Source organism: Saccoglossus kowalevskii, chromosome 6 (genome assembly GCF_978046115.1).
Source record: "Saccoglossus kowalevskii chromosome 6, keSacKowa6.1, whole genome shotgun sequence".
NCBI classification, from domain to species: Eukaryota; Metazoa; Hemichordata; class Enteropneusta; family Harrimaniidae; genus Saccoglossus; species Saccoglossus kowalevskii.
In genome coordinates this window covers 10537185-10560696 of record NC_140646.1, presented here as the reverse complement: position 1 = coordinate 10560696, position 23512 = coordinate 10537185, and the positions used below count along the sequence as shown (strand labels likewise).

Here is a 23512-nt window from a genome sequence, read left to right as displayed (position 1 = left end):
GTGGTAATTTTTCCACTCTGTTTTAATAGGTTGAAAGTTTGTGAATGACATGAATAATTTGTCAATATGTCAAAACAATAAATAACATCAGAACTAGCAAACTGAACAAATTACCAACAAGATGTGAAACTTGGCTTAAACTTCTCTGGTAAATCAAATGGTCAACTTTCCTGAGAAGCATTACAAGCTAACTTACTTTTAATGTTCTTTTGTTTTGTTCTCTGTCAAATATATACATACAACCATCATTAGCTCTGTAAAAAAGACATTACCATTGATTAGTATCCTATACCAACATGTGGTAAAACAGATTCCTTCCTTCATTCTGCGCATGACATTTCCAGCATGAAAATGACGATCAGCCATTTGAATCATATTCTGAAAAAGATGCATGTGCAAATCTGTTGGATGATGTATGTGTACATTTTCAACATGATAGTCCAGCCATTCATGAAAACAAAATAGCCATCAATCAGCCATTTTGAATCAAATTTTTAACAAAGACCCATTATGTCACAAAATGATCTGATAGAGATCCACCCAAGGTTCATATGCAAGTATCAATTCAATCAAACTAGCAAGTCATCAAGAAAAAGTCATTTTTGAACAAAAATATTTGCAAAAATTACAGAATTAAAGATATTGTCTCAAAATGTCCAAATCTGAGATAGGTCCACCTAAGAAACACATACACCAAGTATCAAAGCAATACGAGTAGCGGTTTTCAAGAAGGAATCGAAAATATCATTTTCATAAAAAATTATAAAAAAGATTCGCTAGGATTGACAATATAGTCATGAAATATTGAAATCTAATAGGGGTCCTTCAAAGTTACACATATAAGTTTCAAATCAATTGGAATAGCGGTTTTCAAGAAGAAGTCGAAAATGTCGTTTTCACCAAAAATGACAAAAATAATGACTGATATAAGAGAATTCAAGATATTGTCACAAAATGTTCAAATCTAGCGAATATTTGTTCAATGGACATAGCAAGTTTGAATGAAATACACTGTATATCCATGTTATGACTTGGTTCTGTAATGACAGAAATGATTGATTTTGATGAATTTTTTGCACAAAAACCGACCGCTTTTTTCCCCTTCGCTTGCTCGCTTTTGTTCGTTCGCTCTTGCTATGGTTGGCTTCAGAAACATCGTCCGCTTGCCAACTGACCGCTGGAGTAACGATGATCGTACATTGTATCCACAGGGAGCCCAGGAACTATAATCAACTGTAATACGCAGTCTCTATGGGGGGGGGGGGGGGGGCTAGTATCTAGTGTAAGAAATAGACAAGGGATGAAGGCTCCAGCCAGCTCACATTTTTTAAACTCGAAAAAACAGACGAAAAATCTAAAAAATAAAATCTAAAAAAATTACCAGGTTGAAGAATATTAGTTGCTCCTTCGAATTTCGCCTAAGCCTTACCTACATTTTACCGATATCTGCAGAATAAATCAAGAAAACTACACAAATTGACTCCATTTAGGAATTCCATTCTGATCTCCATTGATGTCGGCTTTGATAACTTCAGACAAGTAAGATGGGCGCCGGCCGACATTACATTTGCAATTATTGTATTTGTTTGACAAATTGTACAGTCCGGTCATTCTATAACAATGGATTGGTCATTTTTTTCACACTCTTACTATTCCTGCAGATATTCTTCAATATTGTTATAGGTGCATGGATTTACATAACTACAACTTGACCCGCGTTAAACCCAAACCATGCGTGTCATTCTACACACGGTACTCGACAAATACATGTACCATACTCTACAGTAGACATTTTTCGTTCTCCACCAAAAATAGATAGCTTTATTTCATATTAATTGTGTCTGTGTCAGGCTCATATTTGATTTCACATGTTTGGTTCGATCTTGTTTATGGTGGACATTATTACTACGCGTATGTATTATTACAAATTTTATATGGCAGTGTGATCCACCGTATTGTTTCAACGGTCGTTCTATAAATTTCTGATTGTATTTATTCTTCTTTTAACATCATAAAAACAAAAATGATACACTTGTACATAAAACAATAGGTAATGAACTGTGAATGCGGGCGGTTGTGCTGTCAGGCAAGCGAGCGAGCGAGCGGATACTTCCGGATTTGCACGGTCAAAAAAAAAAGCGGAAATTGTCCGGTCGAATTGAACAAAGCGAGCGAAAAAAAAGAGATTGAAATCCGGAAGCGGGCGGGAGGTTGGGCGAAATGAGTACTGTATCTCAACGATAAACACCTTTATATTTGTAGACAGCTTGGGATTGATTATATTGTTTACAATGCTATTACTGATGTGTTATATAAACTTACCCTGCTACTATTTCTTTACTATCACTTGAAAACTGAACTGAGAATGCACAAAACCTGTCCCCCTCAGGCTCTAGATTCAACGCATCATGTACATTATGCTCTCCATGAACATTGCAAATGTGAACTAGCAAAATGAGAAACGACAGATTTCATTTTATTTATTCATGACAAACAATATTGGGTACTAACGTATTTATCCGAGTAAGAGCCAAGAGTCCTGAACATGGAAAATTGCGAAAAAATAGGGGTAGGCGTTTGCTCGGATATCCCCTGCAATTTCGCAAAAATCGACAACATGCAGATCAAACTGCTACAGGGAATAGAATGGTAAATAAAAACATGCATGAGAAATAAATGAACAATATGCAACATTAGAAGTAAAACAAAAATAATGTATTGCTTATAATGTGACAAATAAACCAGAAATAATAAAAATCAACAGTGAAGAATCATTCGAATTTAGGATTTCCCCGCCGACGAACACGCTAAATAGCGTGAACTCAAAATCAACTAAAATTTATCAAAAATATTCATTAAAATAAGATAATTAAAGAACAAAATCATCACGAAATGAACAAATCTGAGAGAGGTCCACAAGTAGTACTTGCATATGTAATATCAAGGCAATTGGACTTTTGGTTTTTAACAAGAAATCGAAAAGATCACTTTTTACCAAAAATGACAAAAATATTCATAAAAATTAGACAATTAAAGATATCATCACGAAATGAACAAATCTGAGAGAGGTCCACATGTAGTACCTAGATATCAAGGCAATTGGACTTTCAGTTTTTAACAAGAAGTCGAAAATATCACTTTTTACCAAAAATGACAAAAATTATTCATGAAAATTAGAGAATTAAAGATATCATCACGAAATGAACAAATCTGAGAGAGGTCCACATGTAGTACTTACATATATAATATCTAAGCAATCGGACTTGAGGTTTTTAACAAGTCTTCGAAAATATAACTTTTTACCAAAGATGACAAAAATATTCATCACAATTAGAGAATTAAAGATATCATCCCAAAATGAACAAATCTGAGAGAGGTCCAAGATGCCTACATACCAAGTATCAAAACATTTGGGCTAGCGGTTTTCAAAAAGAAGTCGAAAATAGCATTTTTGACAACAAATGACAAAAATATTCGCTGTAAATAAGACAATAATATTGAACATATCAACACGAAATGAACAAATCTGAGAGAGAAGCACTCAAGGTACCTTCCGGCTATTGGAATATGTCTCGCTATATGGATATTGGGATGGGCGTGAAATAGGATTTTAGATATAAATAGATAATTTTCACAACAGAAATGCAATAGCTGTGATGAAAGATGGTAAAAAAAATGGAAGTCTTCGGCGTGACATTGCAAAATTGCTGTCCCCAGTTATGGATTCGCAAGCCACTACCAAATATTTTATGAAGCCAAAACAACACACTTTCAACCAGTCTTCCAGGTACAGGTTGCTACAATATTGTAACATTGGTTTCATTGTCGACGACACTAAAGCCGAACGAGTGCAATACTTGCTTTGCGGCTCTCCATATACTGTAAGATCTGCTTGAATCGTTTCTATAAAGAAATACAAATCTAACGGCTCTTTTCAGGGCCGCGACATATTACAGTCAAAGAAAGCTTAGAAAGAACTCCCGTGTGCTGAGAGTATTGGAGACACATTAAAAATTAATTCAAAATTACTTGAACTTGAGATGTTGATGGAAACACAGAAAACTAATTATGCAAATTAGGTAACTAATATGAACAGATTTAAGTGTAAAACTAATAAGGTCTGCACAATGTACCAAGTTTCATTGAAATGTGATTAGAACCAAAATAATATTAATTATTATGCTAATTAGATAATTAATATGAACAGATTTTAACCCAAAATTAGTCAGGCTGTCTATTGTCCTCGAGCACTTATGTACCAAGTTTTATTCAAATGTGATGATCAATACTTGAGATATCAGTATTAATTAATTATATTAATTAGGTGATTAAGAAGCATAAATATTTACCAAAAACTAATATGGTGTATAGTCCTAGGTTCATTGAAATGTGATGGGTACTCTTTAAAAGTTTCATTGAAATCCAAAAGAGTGGCTTTTAGACATCAGTGCAACAGCCATAAAACAGCAAAAAATTAACTAATTATGCAAATTAGGTAATTAATAGGCACAATTATTTATCCCAAAATTAATCAGGTCTCTGCAGTCCTAGAATATCTATGTCGCAAGTCTCATTGAAATGTGATGATTAGTACTTGAGATATCAGGTGAAAAGCTGAAAATTAACTAATTATGCTAGTAAGGTGATTAATATGCACAAATATTTACCCAAAAACTAATTAGGTCTCTGCACAGTCCTCAAGTAACTATGTACCAAGTTTCATTGAAACATGATCATTACTACTTGAAATATCAAAAGCTGAAAATTAATTAATTATGCAAATTAGGTAATTAATATGTACTGATATTACCCTAAAAACTATCAGGTCTGTGCAGTGTCATATGACATATATGTACCAAGTTTTATTGACATGTTATGATTAGCCGAAAATTGATTAATCATTATGTAAATTAGGTAATTAATAATATTGTACCAACTTTCACAAAAATTTGATTAGTGGTTCTTGAGATAACGGTGGAACAAAAAAAGTGACACACACACACACACGCGCGCGCGCACGCACGCACGCACGCAGGGTTCTCCCCAGAAAAAATGCATAGCGCCGGGGCTAATTTGCATATCATTTACATATCTTTCCTTCAACTTATTTACAATTATGAATATTAGTGAGCTCAGTCACAGGGCAAATATTTTTTTTAATGGAATCAATACATTATGTTTCACAATTTAGAAGAGTTTGAAACATTCTCGAAATACAAATGCTGCAGACTAAAAACAAACACATTATTGTTGCAATTTAATTGTTTTGTAAAACGTGGAAGGAAACGCATTCAAAACGTTAAGCCAGATTTATGTTCACGAATCTCATAATTTTATTCACTCCAAAAACATTCTCCTTCAAAAAATCGATCACGTAATTAATTGACGTATTGTTGTAATTTATTATTCCTACCATCAACTTCTAAAACGTTTACAATTACAGTAATGAGCGAACAAATAAAGCTTCAAAACGATCATCAAAGTTACGACGTGACATAACTTACTTGGCCATGTTATACACCAGTTATAGCAATAATTCCTCAACAAATTTTACTTCTTTTTTTTTGATATGAAATGTAAGTAAAATCCGACTTATTTTTATCGGGAGCGATTATTTTTGATCACTTGATCGCTTCGGTAAAAAAAACAGACCCGCCATGATGTTTGTGAAACATTAGCATGTGTCCTTTGACCCGATGGGTCAAGAATTCCATTAACCAATCAAAATGCCGCATGGTAATGCCGGTAGAACCCGAAGTTTTCCGAATGGTAGTGATCATAAAAATTACATTGCGGAAGTAAAGCGATGTCGTAGCACGATGTGTTGGCATCGATTTCAATTGAAAACTGCATGACAGCTTTCGAAAAAGGTGATTTGCAATTTTTAAAAGGTAAATTAGGTCTTGAAAGAAGAGTTTTTACATGATTCGCAATGATAACAGTTCAAATGTATTTTACCAAATCACGCAATAAACACGTTGTTTTTTTCTTGAGTAGCGTGAACTGATCGTGAACTCCGATTTGACCATGTTATATCGAGGTGGAATTGATTTTGAAATAATTTTAGCTTTCAATCTAAAGACTGTGTCTATCGCAGAAATTATTTACTTACAAACAAAGAGGTGCTAATTCCACAAATTTGACTAGCCGCTACGTATCGTGCGACTAGGTCTATTGTTTATAAATTATAATCCACGACAGGCAGGATGCGTGTCGGTCGGTACGTAATTATACCAACAATCAGACAATAGTCCTCGTCGGAAGCATTTCCGTGGTGGTCACTAATTTTGAGTGACGGTCGGGGCCGACCGGCGTGGCGAACAAAGCTTTTTCACATCTGATATTGGCATGTCAAATATGAAATCAAGCGCCGAGGTGGGAACACATAGCGCCGAGGTCCCAAGTGAAGCGCCGAGATTCACAGGTATAGCGCCGCGGACCTCGGCGCTAAAAAGCCCTGGGGAGAACCCTGCACGCACGCACACACACACACGCACGCACGCACACACACACACACACACACACACACACACACACACACACACACACACACACACACACACACACACATACTTGTATTGCAATATGTTCCGAGGACTCCATTGGATTAACTTTTAATATAGTTGAATTAACTTTTAATATAGTTGCGATATGAACTCCATTAAAACGCGTTCCTATATAGGGTTGCGTTTTAATTGGAGTTTAATTAAACTCAATTACAATGCAATACAATGGAGAATTGCATTTTAATTAAGTTTAATTAAACAAGAGTTGAATATCCCGTGACTGAACATAGAAATGTTTGCGAAGCTTAGGTTTAGTATCGGGGTAAGGTATGGTATAATTATATTAATATTAATATAATGTGAACCATACCTTCCCCCGATACTAAACCTAAGCTACGCAAAACGTATTAATAATCGAATTAACTATTAATATAAATTATGTTTTCCGAGGACTATGAAAAAGGTCCTCGGAAGGTGTGTATGTCCTCGGAAGTAGCTATATATCTGTATTTTTGTCCTCGCAACATATAGCAATCCAAGTACACACACACACACACACTAATTTACATTTTTGTTGACTCACTGGCTGCTATGTTTCTGATAAAAAAATAAATGTAAACTGCGTAAACATTGGTGAACGTGCTGCTCTACATTTTTGTATTTATGTCACAGCTATTTTGCATTCACTCCTCATTTTACGCGATTGATATTTATTTTTATTTAGCAGAATCACAACAGACTGCAAGGAAGTCAACTGTTAATACAACGAACAAAAAAGGTTTTTGTTATTTTATTTTATTACAGGTGTGGAAAAAAAACCCTGGGCATATGCTAAGATATAACCTCAATTCCTTTATTTTATCAAAAGTGGGGGGTGGGTGTTTGTCCGGGCATGGGCTCTTAGCCGGATAAATACGGTAAGTTATATAAATCTAGCCATAGTAGGTGGTGCATAAAATTTCGTCAAAAGCCCATTTTGTTGAAAGTTCAATATAGTGACCCCTCTGTAAGTCGCGGGTGTCAGGATTTATTAGAACATGAGTGAAAACTAGAAATATAGAAAACACAAACAACAAACATAGGAAATATGCTGGTCAGAATAATGAGTAAGATAAAGAAAGACATGCAGTCAAATAGTGATGTCTGTAGTACTTACTGCAATCTGACCAGCTGGAGTAAATAATATAGTGACCATCTGGGCTGTGAAATAATAATAATATACAGGACATTAATTCAAAAATCTAATCCATTTCTCTTTTAACTACTACATGCATGATTTTCTCAGCAAATATAAAATAAACTGATGGAGAAATTGATAAATATTTCAGGAATGTAAATATTTTGCTACGATGTTCCAACACTCTCAAACAAATGCAAATTATCACAAAATATTACAGAGAACTAATAACTGAAATTTAAAAGAGATCTATCCATGCAGATTTTGTAAATATTGCTTTATAGTATTTTTGGTTGGTTGTTTTTATTTGTTTTTATTTTTTATATATAATGTGTCAGATACATACACTGAACGATGTGCTGGATACACACAAACTATGTACCAGATAAACACAATAAACTATGTACCAGATAAACACAATAAATTATGTACCAGATACATACAATAAACTATGTGCCAGATACACACAACAAGCTATGTACCGGATACATACAATAAACTATGTGTCATATACACACAATAAACTATGTACCAAATACACACAATAAACCATGTACCAGATACACACAATAAACTATTTACCAGATGCACACAATAAACTATGTGCCAGATACACACAATAAACTATGTCCCATATACAAGACACACAATACACTATGTACCGTAAACACACAATAAACTATGTACCATATACACACAATAAACTATGTACCATATACACACAATAAACTATGTGCCAGATACATACAATAAACTATGTACCAGATACATACAATAAACTATGTACCAGATACACACAATAAACTATGCACCATGTACACACAACAAACTATGTACCATATACACACAACAAACTATGTACCATAAACACACAATGAACTGTGTTCCATATACACACAATAAACTATGTACCATAAACACACAATAAATTATGTACCATAAACACACAATGAACTGTAATCCATATACACACAATAAACTATGTACCAGATGTACACAATGAACTATGTGCCAGATACACACAATAAACTATGTACCAGATAAACACAATAAACTATGTACCAGATACACACAATAAACTATGTACCAGATACACACAATAAACTATGTGCCAGATAAACACAATAAAGTATGTACCAGATACACACAATAAACTATGTACCAGATACACACAATAAACTATGTAACAGTTACACACAATAAACTATGTACCAGATACACACAATAAACTATGTGCCAGATACACACAATAAACAATGTCCCATATACAAGACACACAATAAACTATGTACCGTAAACACACAATAAATTATGTACCATAAACACACAATGAACTGTAATCCATATACACACAATAAACTATGTACCAGTTACACACAATAAACTATGTACCAGATACACACAATAAACTAGGTACCAGATACACACAATAAACTATGTACCAGATACACACAATAAACTATGTACCATGTACACACAACAAACTATGTACCATATACACACAACAAACTATATACCATAAAACACAATGAACTGTGTTCCATATACACACAATAAACTATGTACCAGATACACACAATAAACTATGTACCAGATACACACAATAAACTATGTACCAGATACACACAATAAACTATGTACCAGATACACACAATAAACTATGTACCATATACACACAATAATAAACTATGTACCAGATACACACAATAAACCATGTACCACATACACACAATAAACTATGTACCAGATACACAATAAACTATGTACCAGTTACACACAATAAACTATGTACCAGTTACACACAATAAACTATGTACCAGATACACACAATAAACTATGTACCAGATACACACAATAAACTATGTGCCAGATATACACACAACAAACTATGTACCATAAACACACAATGAACTGTGTTCCATATACACACAATAAACTATGTACCATATACACACAACAAACTATGTACCATAAACACACAATGAACTGTGTTCCATATACACACAATAAACTATGTACCATATACACACAGCAAACTATGTACCATAAACACACAATGAACTATGTTCCTGATACACACAATAAACTATGTACCAGATACACACAATAAACTATGTACCAGATACACACAATAAACTATGTACCAGATACACACAATAAACTATGTACCAGATACACACAATAAACCATGTACCAGATACACACAATAAACTATGTACCAGATACACACAATAAACTATGTACCAGATACACACAATAAACTATGTACCAGATACACACAATAAACTATGTACCGGATACACACAATAAACTATGTACCAGATACACACAATAAACTATGTACCAGTTACACACAATAAACTATGTTCCTGATACACACAATGAACTATGTGCCAGACTATTTATTGCACATAAATTATTTACATTGTTGCATCAGATACATAGACACCAACCTGAATGCTGTATCAAGGATACTCCATCCTACGTCCCTAGCAACTACTGTTTTGAAGTTATCAAACCATCCTTTTGTTGTGTTATATAATCGTATCAGCTGGTCTTGACATGCTGTCACAAAGACACTACCATCCTCTGAGTGAGTCCCGCAGAACGCCTTGTGTCCGAATCTTGCCATAGCAGCCATGAAATTAGGCAAGTACCTGCAATAAATAAAGTATATGAATTTTGAATATGTTAAAATCAATTAAAATCTAATCTTATTTAATATAATTATAAATTGTGCCTGATAGGGAACACAACTCACTTGCAGCATCATCACTGTCTTAATCAGAGATGTATAATGTATATTTGACATGCCTAGTGCTAAGTTTCTTTTATTTTTACTTAACCTAGTGGCCTGGTGAATCGTTATGTAAATATATATTCAACATAGAATTCTGTGTAATCACTAATTGGCTGTTTCCAAGACTTCAGTACATTACCAAGGCAACTTGTATGCACAGATTGACCCAAAAGTAAGGCCTGCTAGAGCCCTCCAGGCTGTCTATTATCCGTAGACTTTTCAAAGTATCATGATATCATGTATCAAGCATAATGATCGTCTACATACCTCGATGACACTGTGTTACAATCACCTCGTGAAAACCTTCCATTATATCCACATTGACCAGCCTCGCGCTACAATTCAAAGCATAATATAAATTATTAAATGAAATGCTGTATGCAAATTAGACATGATGCTTTTAGAGAACATTTCTGGTAAGAACACGGAATCAACTATATTTATATTTGGAAATCATGAGACAAATACCTACCATCTGTAAGAGTTTTGGTACGCTGTATCTTGTACTGGGTTTTGTAGAGTATTTCCCATTTGTAAGAACCATTTCATGATTTATTTTACTTTCCTGTTGAGAAAATAGTATTTTTTAAATATTGTATGCAAAGGAATTACAAATAGAAAACAAGCAGCCTATCGGCTGAGATAGCTCCGCTGTTAGCAATGCACATTTCAATTAAAGAACTGAAGACATCATTAGAAAATGAACAATATGAACAGTATCAAAGCAATCGGACTTAAAGTTTTTAACAAGAAGTCGAAAATATCACTTTTTACCAAAAAATTACAAAAATATTCACCAAAATAAATTAATTAGAGAATTGAAGATATCATCACAAAACGAACAAATCTGAGAGAGGTCCACATGTAGTACCTATATATGTAATATCAAAGCAATCGGACTTACAGTTTTCAACAAAAAGTCGAAAATATCACTTTTTACCAAAAATGACAAAAATATTCACCAAAATTAGAGAACTGAAGATATCATCACAAAATGAACAAATCTGAGAAAGGTCTACATGTAGTATCTATATATGTAATATCAAAGCAATTGAACTATTGGTTTTTAACAAGAAGTCAAAAATATCACTTTTTACCAAAAATGACAAAAATATTCACCAAAATTAGAGAATTGAAGATATCATCACGAAATGAACAAATCTGAGAGAGGTCCACATATAGTACCTATATATGTAGTATCAAAGCAATTGGACTTGCGGTTTTTAACAAGAAGTCGAAAATATCACTTTTTACCAAAAATGACAAAAATATTCACCAAAATTAGAGAATTAAAGATATCATTACAAAATGAACAAATCTGAGAGAGGTCCACATGTAGTACCTATATATGTAATATCAAAGCATTTGCACTTGCGGTTTTTAACAAGAAGTCGAAAATATCACTTTTTACCAAAAATGACAAAAATATTCACCAAAATTAGAGAATTGAAGATATCAACATGAAATGAACAAACCTAAGAGAGGTCTACCCAAGGTACATATACACCAAGTATCAAAGCATTCAGGCTTGTAGTTTTCAAGAAGAAGTCGAAAAAGTAAAACATTGACACGGACAACGACGAACGACGACGACGACGACGGACAATCACTCATATGATAAGCTCCGCTCGACAAAGTCGACAGCGGAGCTAATAAATTTTGTTATACTTACCTCAATCTTTTGCCTGTCAGCAATTAAGTCTGCAGCTGAAATATTCCAAATTAAAGATATATTAACAAGGCATGTTACTGTATAGAGATTAAGTATTCGCAGGGTTTTATTTACGCTTATAGCTGAATGCACTAAATGAAAATTGCAGTGAACAGGCAAAATTGATAATAGAATGTATTTCTGCTTCAGAAATTTGTAAATTTAAAATGTGGTCACTATCTCTGAATATAAAAACTGTTAATAATACACCCAGTGAACATTTCCTTCTCTACAGTATTTCATTGTGTAATCATCACCTGAAAGTTTTTATGTGTGGTATTAGGAGACGCCAAGCATTAAAACTGATAATTATTAAAATGGATAGTAGGAGGATTATCTTAGTTTTTTTTATAACAATAGTTCATTCATATTTGCATATGTCGAAATCACAATAAGAATTATACCTTTCAAAAATACCATAAAAATTGAAACAAAACACTTTGTTTTATGTTTACTATGATAATTGTCCTGTATTTGAATTAAACACATTGTCGCAATTCAAAATGTACATTGGACAACGAAAATGGAAGATTACGTGAAACACTGTACAAATTCCATAAAAATTGGCAATTATGCACACAGAATTTAAGGTAGAGATGCAGGTTCGTGGGCTCTTGAGAGTGAAATTTTTTTTTTTTTGCTTTGTATTATCCAGTCTTGGCTATAGACTGTTAACATTTTGTACAAAAAAACGATTTTAAAATATAGATAACAGGTGCAAACATTCTCTCTTTTGAATGTTTAGCAAGATTTAGCAAGGCTGTACATAAATAATAAAAAAGAAACATGGTGAAAAAAAGAAATGACGGGATACACACTATATTTAACTTTTAACAAAACGATAATACATTTAAATTTGGAATTGTTACAGCCATTTTTATTATGAGCATTAGCAAACTTCTTACTGAGTGAATTGTTATGCAAATTAGCAATTATCTCAGCTTCTTTTTAGTGCACATCCTAGAACTTTAAAAAGAAATAGCTCCTAGACGGTTTAACCTTTTGTTTTGAAATTTGTACAAATGATTGACAATGTGTTCATCTTCAAAACGCCGTTGGGGCATTGTTTTTGGTTGAACAGTGTTACAACAATCGTACAGACGACTAGCCTGGGTGTTAATTTATGCATAAACTTGAAGTAGTGAAATTTGAGCTGCCGCCCTGCAAAAATGACAACTGGTAGAAAGTTTTCAAGACGGCACTTTCTTTATAGTAAACAGATGTACCCATAAACCAAATTTGACAGGAAACAGAAGCATGGTTTAGAAGCTAATTTTTTTTAAATCACTTTTGACCAAAAAAGCACATTTTGTGCATATTTCAAACTACAGTGTCCATAAAAAACAAAATTTTAAAATTCATACAATAAGCTTTCCGAAAATATATAGTTTTGTGGACAAGGAAGGTAATCTTGGTTTCTTAATTAACTAATTAAAATACCTGACAGGTAAACTGCATCTCTACCTTAATGTGCATGGAGTTAGAAACAAATGGGGTTTGTGATTGTAAAAATTTCAAAATTGTAGCTTGTGTATTTTTTTGTGCCCGGCAACAGTTCTCCTGACTTTTTTTGTTTGTTTGTGCAAGTTGCAAGTGCTTCAGTTTGTAGTTTGTGTATGATGTGCACCATACCTGTTTTCGGGGCAGAACATGGTGGACGATCTATTATATCAGCTAGATCTTCGTCCTCATCCGTCATATCCGAGTCGCTATCCATGACATCATCTGACTGTAGAAGTCGAAGCTGACCACTGTATTTAAAACAATGCAGTGAAGAAAATATTGCTAGTGTTTTTTTCATAGCTTATTTTATTTTAAGACTATTTAATGACTATGTAAGCACAGCTCCCAATTTGAATAAATAAAGTGCGCCAAAAATGTATGTACATGTATAGACACAACAAACCTATTCTCTTAATTTTTATAATCATTTATGAATTTTGGTACAGACAATGCACTATGTACAACAGACAGATGACGACAGATCCAGTCAACCCATGAGCTAAGCTCAGTTATCTTCAATGACAGCGGAGCTAAAAATGAAGGGAACAGTTTTGTCAACTGCTTATAATACTCCATTGGTTTTTGATAAGAAACAGTGATTTAATAGAATTTCAAACACATCGGACAGTCTAATACACAAAGCAGTGTGTGTCAATAAAAATATGAACAGTATTGAAAGTATCTGCCAAAAGCAGCTAAATAAAATGGGAGAAGAGATGGACACTAAAATTTATCAAATTAATGAACATTTTGAACAACTGTTTATAAACAAGTGGTGACAAAAAATCAACAATGATAATTGCACAGATTCCACTCAAACAAATACTGAACATATAGGAAGTTTAAATGCAATATTAAATTAGAAAGCTACCTACATGTATTTGAGCTAAAAAATACTATGAGATCCGTCATACACTTTCAAAGTTTTGTTTAATTTTTTCTGTCTTAACATTTAAGTAGGGAGAATCTTTTAAAATCCTTTTAAAAGATAGAACTTGCAACCAAGATCAAATTGAGCATGAATTTCATTTTCTAATGGAATGTCATTTTGACAGCAATTGGACAAAAAGTTGATACTCAGTGGTGAACATATGTGCATTCAAGTGGCACAGTTCAATAAAAAGAACTCGTTATTAAGTCCTGAAATAAGTTAATTCAGTGAATTTCCTTATCCTTATGTGAATGCTTGTTCTTTTTATCTTTCCTGATTGTTATTTTTTCCTTTTTCTCTATGGAATGCAAGTGTTTCTGAATAAATAAATAAAAGTTGCATGCCCTTATCCATAATAACTTTATCCATAGATAAAATAGCATAGAGCTCTATGGATAGGGGGATGTGTCTTATCTGCATACACGTCCTAGTATGTTTTTACCAGACAGCATCATCAAACGGTACTTGAAGGACCGTGGTTATTTTGTTAATACGGATTGCTACTTCGTTTGAAATAATTACTACCTTATACTAAAATATATTTGGATACTTAGAGCACTAACGAATTCCAACTTATGGTCCGGTTAGACTTAAAATACACCATGAATATTCACTTTTGAGATATAATTTTTGGATTCTAAGCTTCGTCGTTCTGTACTTCGTTTAGTAATTCGAACTTCCCAGTTTGCGTAAAAAGGAAGAGTTTCGAAAATGGCTTTGCTTCATTATTTGCTGAGGGACGGCCGCTTAGGTATGTGCTCTGTAACTTACAGCACATGAACCTAAAAACGTTAGGTAATCAAACAAAAATGACGTTGTACTAAAGTCAAAAAAGTACGTTCAAGGTCTTCATTTTTTTCGTAGCTTAAGAACGATTTACTCCCTCGCTTATTGTGACACCCTCAAATCAACTGATTTCCATTCCCCTCAAAAGCCAAAATGGTATGTGCCTTCATTTTACGCTACGACTGGAAAAAGTCTTTTTTGCTTGGCGTGTTCATTTGCCTTCAATTTCAGTGGCTGTCACTGTCGCATTCTTGCCGATAACATTTTGGTTCAAATCCACGTAGCTATCGCCGAAAATTCAAGAAATCTTTCATTTCTTTGTCAACTAACATGCCGGAAATCAAATTAGCATAACTGTTGTAGGTAAATCAGCCTAGTTTTCCACTATGTAAATGCGAGCTAAATTTATAAATTAAATTGGCCCGACCCTTGGTCGAGCCTAACCAAGCCAAGTGTTGTATTTGCTTTGTACAGCGTATGACGTGGGTATTTGTGTATGAATACTCATCATGTGACAGGAATTTAATTAGCACATGTAATTGGTATTGCTATTTTCAGTTGGCTTGGTGATTGTGAACGGGTGTATCGTGGTCGTGTGGACGTACTTTAATATTGGCAACTGGTGGTGAATGGTTTCTATTATATCAACACGGATCGGTTACTGGTGGCACAGGCAGCAATAGAAGCATTCGAAGGTTGTTGCCATTTTATTCGACAGCTTTCCACACTAGTGCCACACCACATACAACTAAAACATTTAAACCTTTGTTGGGAAATTCACGTGTAAATTGCGTTTTTAAGTCACGTCCCATAAATTGCGTTTTACAGTCCCTCAAGTTTGTTCCAAAGACTGCAGCAATCATACCAGAGATAACCAGAACATTGATTCGTTTCAAAAACGTTCGTCATTAAATTCACGTTTAAAAATGTTTTTGATCTTTGTGAATTGATGATAAGCAAATAATCATGGTAGATTGGCCCCGACTTTCTGTCGATCGGAAACGCAAAGGAGATAAGACTCGATTTTCATAGACTCAGGTCGTTTAGATCGGATGGTAACTTTTGTTTCAGGTTCGATAGCATTTAGTGTTTATTTCTATGCAATATAAAATCATATCGATGCTGTGGGCGGCGAAGGCTGACAGATTGTTTTGGTTCTGTGGCTGTCTCTCATGGCACGGGCAACTGACATTAGCTGACTTTTTTTTACTATTCTGACGTGTTCTGGGCTGTAGCATGGAGCTAAAAATTAGCTCCATGGCTGTATATAACAGTTAGACACTGACAAGTAAGTAGGTTGGTACTGGTAAACAGCCCGGGACATAGTCAATATAGGAGTCTGAATCAGTTTAATAGGCTCTGAAAATAGCGTCATCACACAGTATTCCAATAATGAACGAAGTTCACATAACAATGTTATGCCTACAAATCATCCCATAATTATTGACAAGTTGTTATTAGCTTATACTAAAACAAGCCGGTAGGCTGGTTGGCGATCGACTCCACTAAATAAAACAAGCAACATGTTTTCAGCTGTTGCCACGGTTGGCACTGGGCACTGTATACGAAGTTCGCCAAAAAAACACTCAGTCTTTAGAAGTCACTTTATTTTATTGCTAGGACGTATTCTGTTGTTAAATTTGTTATTTTAAACCGTTTTGCAATAGTATTTGATAGATTGAAGGCAGCATTAACAGTTCATTCAAAATTCAAAGTTGCGTTGAGAGTGCGTTGATACAGTGTACCAATATCGGCGCCAGTGATCTCTTACCGGTATGCAGGCAACGTAGCCAAAATAAAAAGCATGACCATTTAAACACTGCTACTACAAGACTGTTAATAGGTAATAAATTTGTGGTGAAAGTATTCCAATTAAAGGCGGTACAACCTGCCTGTCACGTATGAACAAAATTAGCCAAGCTTAAAAAATCACAGAAGAGTTAAAAAGCAATTCTTGGTGAACTGTAACCCCAACTTTGGGGTCAAATTTCTCGGTAATGAAAAAAGATACCAAAAATTCAAATAGTAATTTTGTGCCCACACTCAAGCTGAGTAGAATGAGCTATGCCTGAGGTGTTTTATCCTGAATTTGTAGGAGGAGATACATTTGGGGCGAAGCTAATCAAAAATCATTTTTTTTTGGCAGTTGCTATGGCAATGGTGAACCAAATTTTGTTTAAAGATTTTTTCCAATAACTAGGGTGAAGGTGTGACCTACCTGCCAATTTTGAGCGAAATCGGCCAAGCCAAAAAACATCACAGAAGAAATAATACGTGAAAACACTGGAAATCACACACACAGACACACACAAATTTTAAGGGCAATCCTAGCAGAGCGAATCGCCAATATGATTTTTAGAGTACTAACAAATTCCTACTTCCGGCCTTTGAGAAGTATTACTGATGAATACTTTATATTGTAATTTCTTTCAATTTGAATTAGTTGTATTGCAATGCATTAGTAATAATAATAATATTTATTGCATCTTTAGAAATACAGTATTTCTATCAGTACAGTAACAATAAAAGTATAATAAATAAGTATAAATAGTGTAAATGTATACATTCCTTTATTTCATTGTTGAGATTGAGTTATACAGTTTGTTACGTACTACAGTTTATCTATATTGGAAAACGGTTATGGGGATTATTAATTTCAATAAACAAAATTCAACTATCCTTTGCAACACCAATAAGATCATAATGGTAATGTTTATTGGTCTTTGAAACTAGAGGCATTATCAGAGCAATATATGGGTCTTATTTTGGAACTCCTGCTAGGATGGTATTCTCAGAATAGTGCCAGGTTTTAAAGAAACATAAAACTTTAATTCTCAACAAGGATGAAAGAACCAGTTACTGAGACAAAGCCCTACTCCCCGCGAAACCCTACAGATACGAAAACCAATTACCACGAAGTTACTAGTTAAATGACAAAATAAAAAAAATAAAAATAATCAAAAGCACCCACAAAGCTTCATTGTAAATAAATATCAACAACAGAGCGATGTCGAAGAAAACGCAAATACACACTGACCTGCGTAACAGATACGCCAATATCGTTGGCAAGTCTGGCTCATTTTCACCAGTTTCATCATCACGCACACCACTGGCGTTGTCTCTACTTGAATTTCTGGAACCCATTGCATTGACTGAGGAGCAAAACTGTGCATTCGATTGCAAATTACATTATGACTCATAGGCAAGTACGTGTTTACATCAGGCGGCCATACTAATAACGTGCTTGCTAGTAGCGTCATATTCATATATTTATACTGATTCTGAATTCGGCCTGAGATATTCTGGCACAGTTTTCAGTTCAAAAGTTACATTTTGTTATCCACTATTATCACAAATTTAAAATATATTTAAAAACAGTATATAAAACAATCAATCGCTGTGGCACAATGTACAACAGAGCTGTAACAAAAACAAACAGCTCCGAATAACGGACTGCCGAAACAAGTTGTTCACGGATCTGAAAACACACAGAATGAGCTCAAAAACCAACATGGCAGCCCTCTGTCGGTTCATCACATTTTTCGTCAGTTCCGCGTTTCTTATTAATTGCTTGATATATGGCGTAGAAAAAAGTATGTCTTTGGTCAAGACGATCTTCTAAAATTAAAGTAAGAATTCAATAGTCTATTACACCAATGCAAGCCATTTTCGCCAAATTAGTCTACAACTGAAAATTCCGATTTTCATCATTTTAATACAGCAATACCAAAACTGAAATGTCAGATTTCATTAAGGATGTAATAAAGCATTATTCTATTCTATTCTATTCTATTCTATTCTATTCTATTCTATTCTATTCTATTCATTAGACGGCCCCACAGTAGAAGAACGGACATTCAGCGAATAAATATGGAAAACTTTCACCAATGTACGGTGTAGTGGTCTAGCTGCGGATCCGTAGCTCTATCTTGCGACTGACAACTGTTTTACTTTTTTCTTTATTACTTGAACGTCTTCTTTTCAAATTTTGTATTGCAAGTCGAATATACCAGATACACACAATAAAATATGTACCAGATACACACAATAAACTATGTGCCAGATACACACAATAAACTATGTGTCAGATAAACACAATAAACTATGTGCCAGATAAACACAATAAACTTTCTGCCAGATATACACAATAAACTATGTACCAGATACACTTATTAAACTACGTACCAGATACATACAATAAACTATGTACCATATACACACAATAAACTATGTGTCAGATAAACACAATAAACTATGTGCCAGATAAACACAATAAACTTTGTGCCAGATATACACAATAAACTATGTACCAGATACACTTATTAAACTACGTACCAGATACATACAATAAACTATGTAACAGATACACACAATAAACTGTGTGTCAGATACACACAATAAACTATGTACCAGGTACACTTATTAAACTACGTACCAGATACATACAATAAACTATGTACCAGATACATACAATAAACTATGTGTCAGATACACACAATAAACTATGTACCAGGTACACACAATAAACTATGTACCAGATACACACAATAAACTATGTGCCAGATACACACAATGAAATATGTACCAGATACACACAATAAACTATGTGCCAGATAAACACAATAAACTATGTGCCAGATATACACAATAAACAATGTACCATAAACACACAATAAACTATGTACCATATACACACAATAAACTATGTGCCAGATACACACAATTAAATATGTACCAGATACACACAATTAAATATGTTCCAGATACACACAATAAACTATGTACCAGATACACACAATAAACTATGTGCCAGATAAACACAATAAACTATGTGTCAGATAAACACAATAAACTATGCACCAGATACACACTATAATCTATGTATCAGATACACACAATAAACTAAATACCAGATACACACACTAAACTATATACCAGATACACACAATAAACTGTATCAGATAAACACAATAAACTATATGCCTGATACATACAGTAAACTATGTGCCTGATACACACAATAAACTATGTGCCTGATACACACAATGAACTATGTACCAGATACACACAATGAACTATGTACCAGATACACACAATGAACTATGTACCAGATACACACAATTAACTATGTACCAGATACACACAATGAACTATGTGTCAAATAAATACAATAAACTATGTGCCAGATAACACAATAAAGTATGTGCCAGATACACACAATAAACTATGTACCAGATGTACACAATGAACTATGTACCAGATTCACACAATAAACTACGTACCAGATACATACAATAAACTATGTACCAGATGTACACAATGATCTATGCACCAGATACACACAATTAAATATCCACCAGATACACACAATAAACTATGTGCCAGATACACACAATAAAATATATACCAGATACACACAATTAAATATTCACCAGATACACACAATAAACTATGTGTCAGATACACACAATAAACTATGTGCCAGATACACACAACAAGTTATGTACCGGATACATACAATAAATTTTGTACCAGATACATACAATAAACTATGTACCAGATACATAAAATAAACTATATACCATATACACACAATAAACTATATACCAAATACACATGTAACCCATGTTTGTGCTGTGCCTTGGCCCTCTGATTGTGCCAGCTTGTTATCCTGCAGCTTGTGTGCATTGACGCATGTGTGTAATTGGTTAGGGCTGTATGGCGCCCTCACTGTCTACTGTGTATGTTGCCTTTGTTGGCTGTGTGAAAACCTCTTTCGCGGGAACCTTTGTTGTGAATGTGATGTAGCGTGACTGTTGTCGCACCTATGGTACTGTGTGCTATGCTCTTTTAGATATGTGATTATTCAGAAGTTCTTATTCAAGGTAGTTCTTATTACGTTTTTTATGAGCATTTCTTGTGTTGTAATTTACTGTGCATTTACTGTCGTTTTTGGGGTGTACGGAGCTGAGAGCGAAAGGGCTCTCTCTCTCTCTCTCTCCTGGCGCCGAGCAGTTAACAGTGCTGAGGACGTTGGCAGTAGGCTGCACTGTTTTTGAGAAAGAGAAGAAAAGCAAGGAGGCGGACGTGAACCACTGTTGTTGCGGTGCTACGCTGGACAGCCAGATCAACCCGTGGCCGAGCCTTGATCGTGACTGGTAGGTGAACTATCGCTATTTGGAAAGGGGCCCCGAAGCAACTTTTGATTGCAATCGAACGTTGAATGATTATCACGTGAACTTTTATTGCGTCAAAACTCTGTAATTTACATTATTGTAGTTTTTTGTGGGCAGTGAGAGCACTTTTTCCTGTTTTGTGTAGTTTTTGTGCGTGGCCGCCGAGATTGCGTCATTCCCCCATTGCACGCCTCGTGAATTTTCCTAATTTTTCCTGTGCGTTGCTAGGGCCGTTTTGACCGCCGCTTGTGGTTATCATCTCAGGGAATTTTCCTCTGCTTGCGCATTTCGTGTTAAGCCCTTGTACTGTGTTGTTTCGGCTGATTTTTTGGCGAGATTCGTTTTGGTCGCTCTTTTGAGAAACCACAGCGAGTCTTCTGTTTTGGCGGCGCGTTTGGGGCAGCGACGCACTCTCTTGGTAGATTATATAGACTGCTGAGTCGATCACACTTTGTGATAAGCACAGTGAAGTGATTTTGCTAATTTTATTGTGACGTTGTGCATTTTTTGATCATTGTATTTACCCCGCCTTGTTTGTGTGCGTATTTGGGTGCATGCCTGTGCATTTGTGCTGAGTTGGGAGCTAGTGTTTACCGTGTGGACGTTGTTAGCCTTTTTTTACCCGCACACCCTGCTTCTTGTTTAGCATGGAGCTACTGTGGGCGGTATTTACTGCTTTGTTCAGGCATTTTACTTGTATCGCAGTCAGGCGTTTCATTGTATTTGGCGTGAGTGTTAGGCACTGCCAGGTTAATTTAGTTAATTCATAGGCAAGTTCCTGGCAGGTTAATTTTATGTGATTTTGTTTTTCCAGTGACAAGGCGCTACTGGGTTAATTTGGTCAGCCTGTTGGATTGACTTGTTTTGTTTACTGACTTGGGTTTAGTTGCCAGGTCCTGTCAGATTAATACTGTATACCTTTTTGATAGTAGGCCTTAATTGTGTTGTGGTGAGGTTAATGTTGACGTTATTGTATTAAATTGGCAGTATACCTGTCTCTGTTTATAACCGAAGCATATGTGTTGGTTGGGTTTTTTGCGTTGACTGATTCATTCCCTGACTGTATCTGCATACCAACTCCTCTACCCAGGACCATCAAGCCTGCCTTTGGTATGTGAGGCAGCCCCTGTGATTGTGAGGAGGAAGACTACTATTGGTATCCTGCGGAGTTTATTTAGACTGGTGAACGGAAGTTTCATCATCTGCCTCGCCCCATCGGAGTCCCATGAACGCCGGAGGGCGGGGGTGGCAGATTGGCGCCCAACGTGGGGAGATTGGTAATTGGACAACAAACTAGGTGTTTGTGCGTGTGGATCGCTGTTCAATTACACTGGAGCACGAGTAGAGCAGAAACCGTCCGGTGTGGGTTTACAGTCAAGGGTGATCAGTCGCTATTCAGTTGTGACACTGGGTTCACTTTGTGCTTGTGGCGGAGTAGTTCATTAATTTGATCACTCCTGTGGTGGCTTTTGTTCCTTTTTTTGGTTGTTGGTATACACTGGTTATTATGGCAGAAGGCGGTTCTTTTTTGGATACACCTGCGCGGGGTGGAACGGTACCATCGCCTGCGTCTGGTAGTGTGGAACGTACTGAAATGTACAGACGATTGCTCGATGAGAGTGAGGCCGCTGAGCTGCGTGAGAGAGCCCGCAGATTGGTAGACGAGGAACTTAAACGGAGACTAACTGACGAGTTTCTCGAGGAGGAAATGCGCAAGGAACGTGAACGTCGTTGTCGCGAGATGGGTAGTCCGCGGGACGCCCTCAGGGAAAGCACCGTTGAATGCCCTGTCGCGGAAACACTGAAGAGCGCAACGCCACCTGCGAATGGCATTGAAGGGGGAGAACGCATTCGATATGTCGTTGGCCCTAGCGCATACGCAAGACCTCATGTGCCTACATACTCCGGCAGCGACCAACGCA

The 23512-nt window shown here is 35.3% G+C and overlaps 1 protein-coding gene and 1 long non-coding RNA gene across 2 annotated transcripts in view; one reads left to right on the top strand and one right to left on the bottom strand.

Moving 5' to 3' along the window:
- Positions 1-18648, bottom strand: part of LOC100378052 (DDB1- and CUL4-associated factor 11-like) — a 31360-nt gene extending 12712 nt beyond the window's left edge. The window contains exons 1-9 of the mRNA XM_085500034.1: positions 18452-18648; positions 13827-13945; positions 12156-12190; positions 10956-11048; positions 10751-10818; positions 10137-10340; positions 7663-7706; positions 2323-2446; positions 197-254 (exon numbers count right to left, since the gene is read on the bottom strand). Of these exons, the coding sequence (XP_085356160.1) occupies positions 197-254; positions 2323-2446; positions 7663-7706; positions 10137-10340; positions 10751-10818; positions 10956-11048; positions 12156-12190; positions 13827-13945; positions 18452-18558 (852 nt within the window). The 5' untranslated portion in view covers positions 18559-18648. The remainder of the gene's footprint in view (positions 1-196; positions 255-2322; positions 2447-7662; positions 7707-10136; positions 10341-10750; positions 10819-10955; positions 11049-12155; positions 12191-13826; positions 13946-18451) is intronic.
- A 274-nt stretch (positions 18649-18922) lies between these two features.
- LOC144354726 (uncharacterized) lies at positions 18923-19495 on the top strand. The gene is made up of 2 exons (XR_013421015.1): positions 18923-19043; positions 19245-19495. It is a non-coding gene; the product is annotated as an uncharacterized LOC144354726 (long non-coding RNA).
- The last annotated feature ends 4017 nt before the right edge of the window (positions 19496-23512 follow it).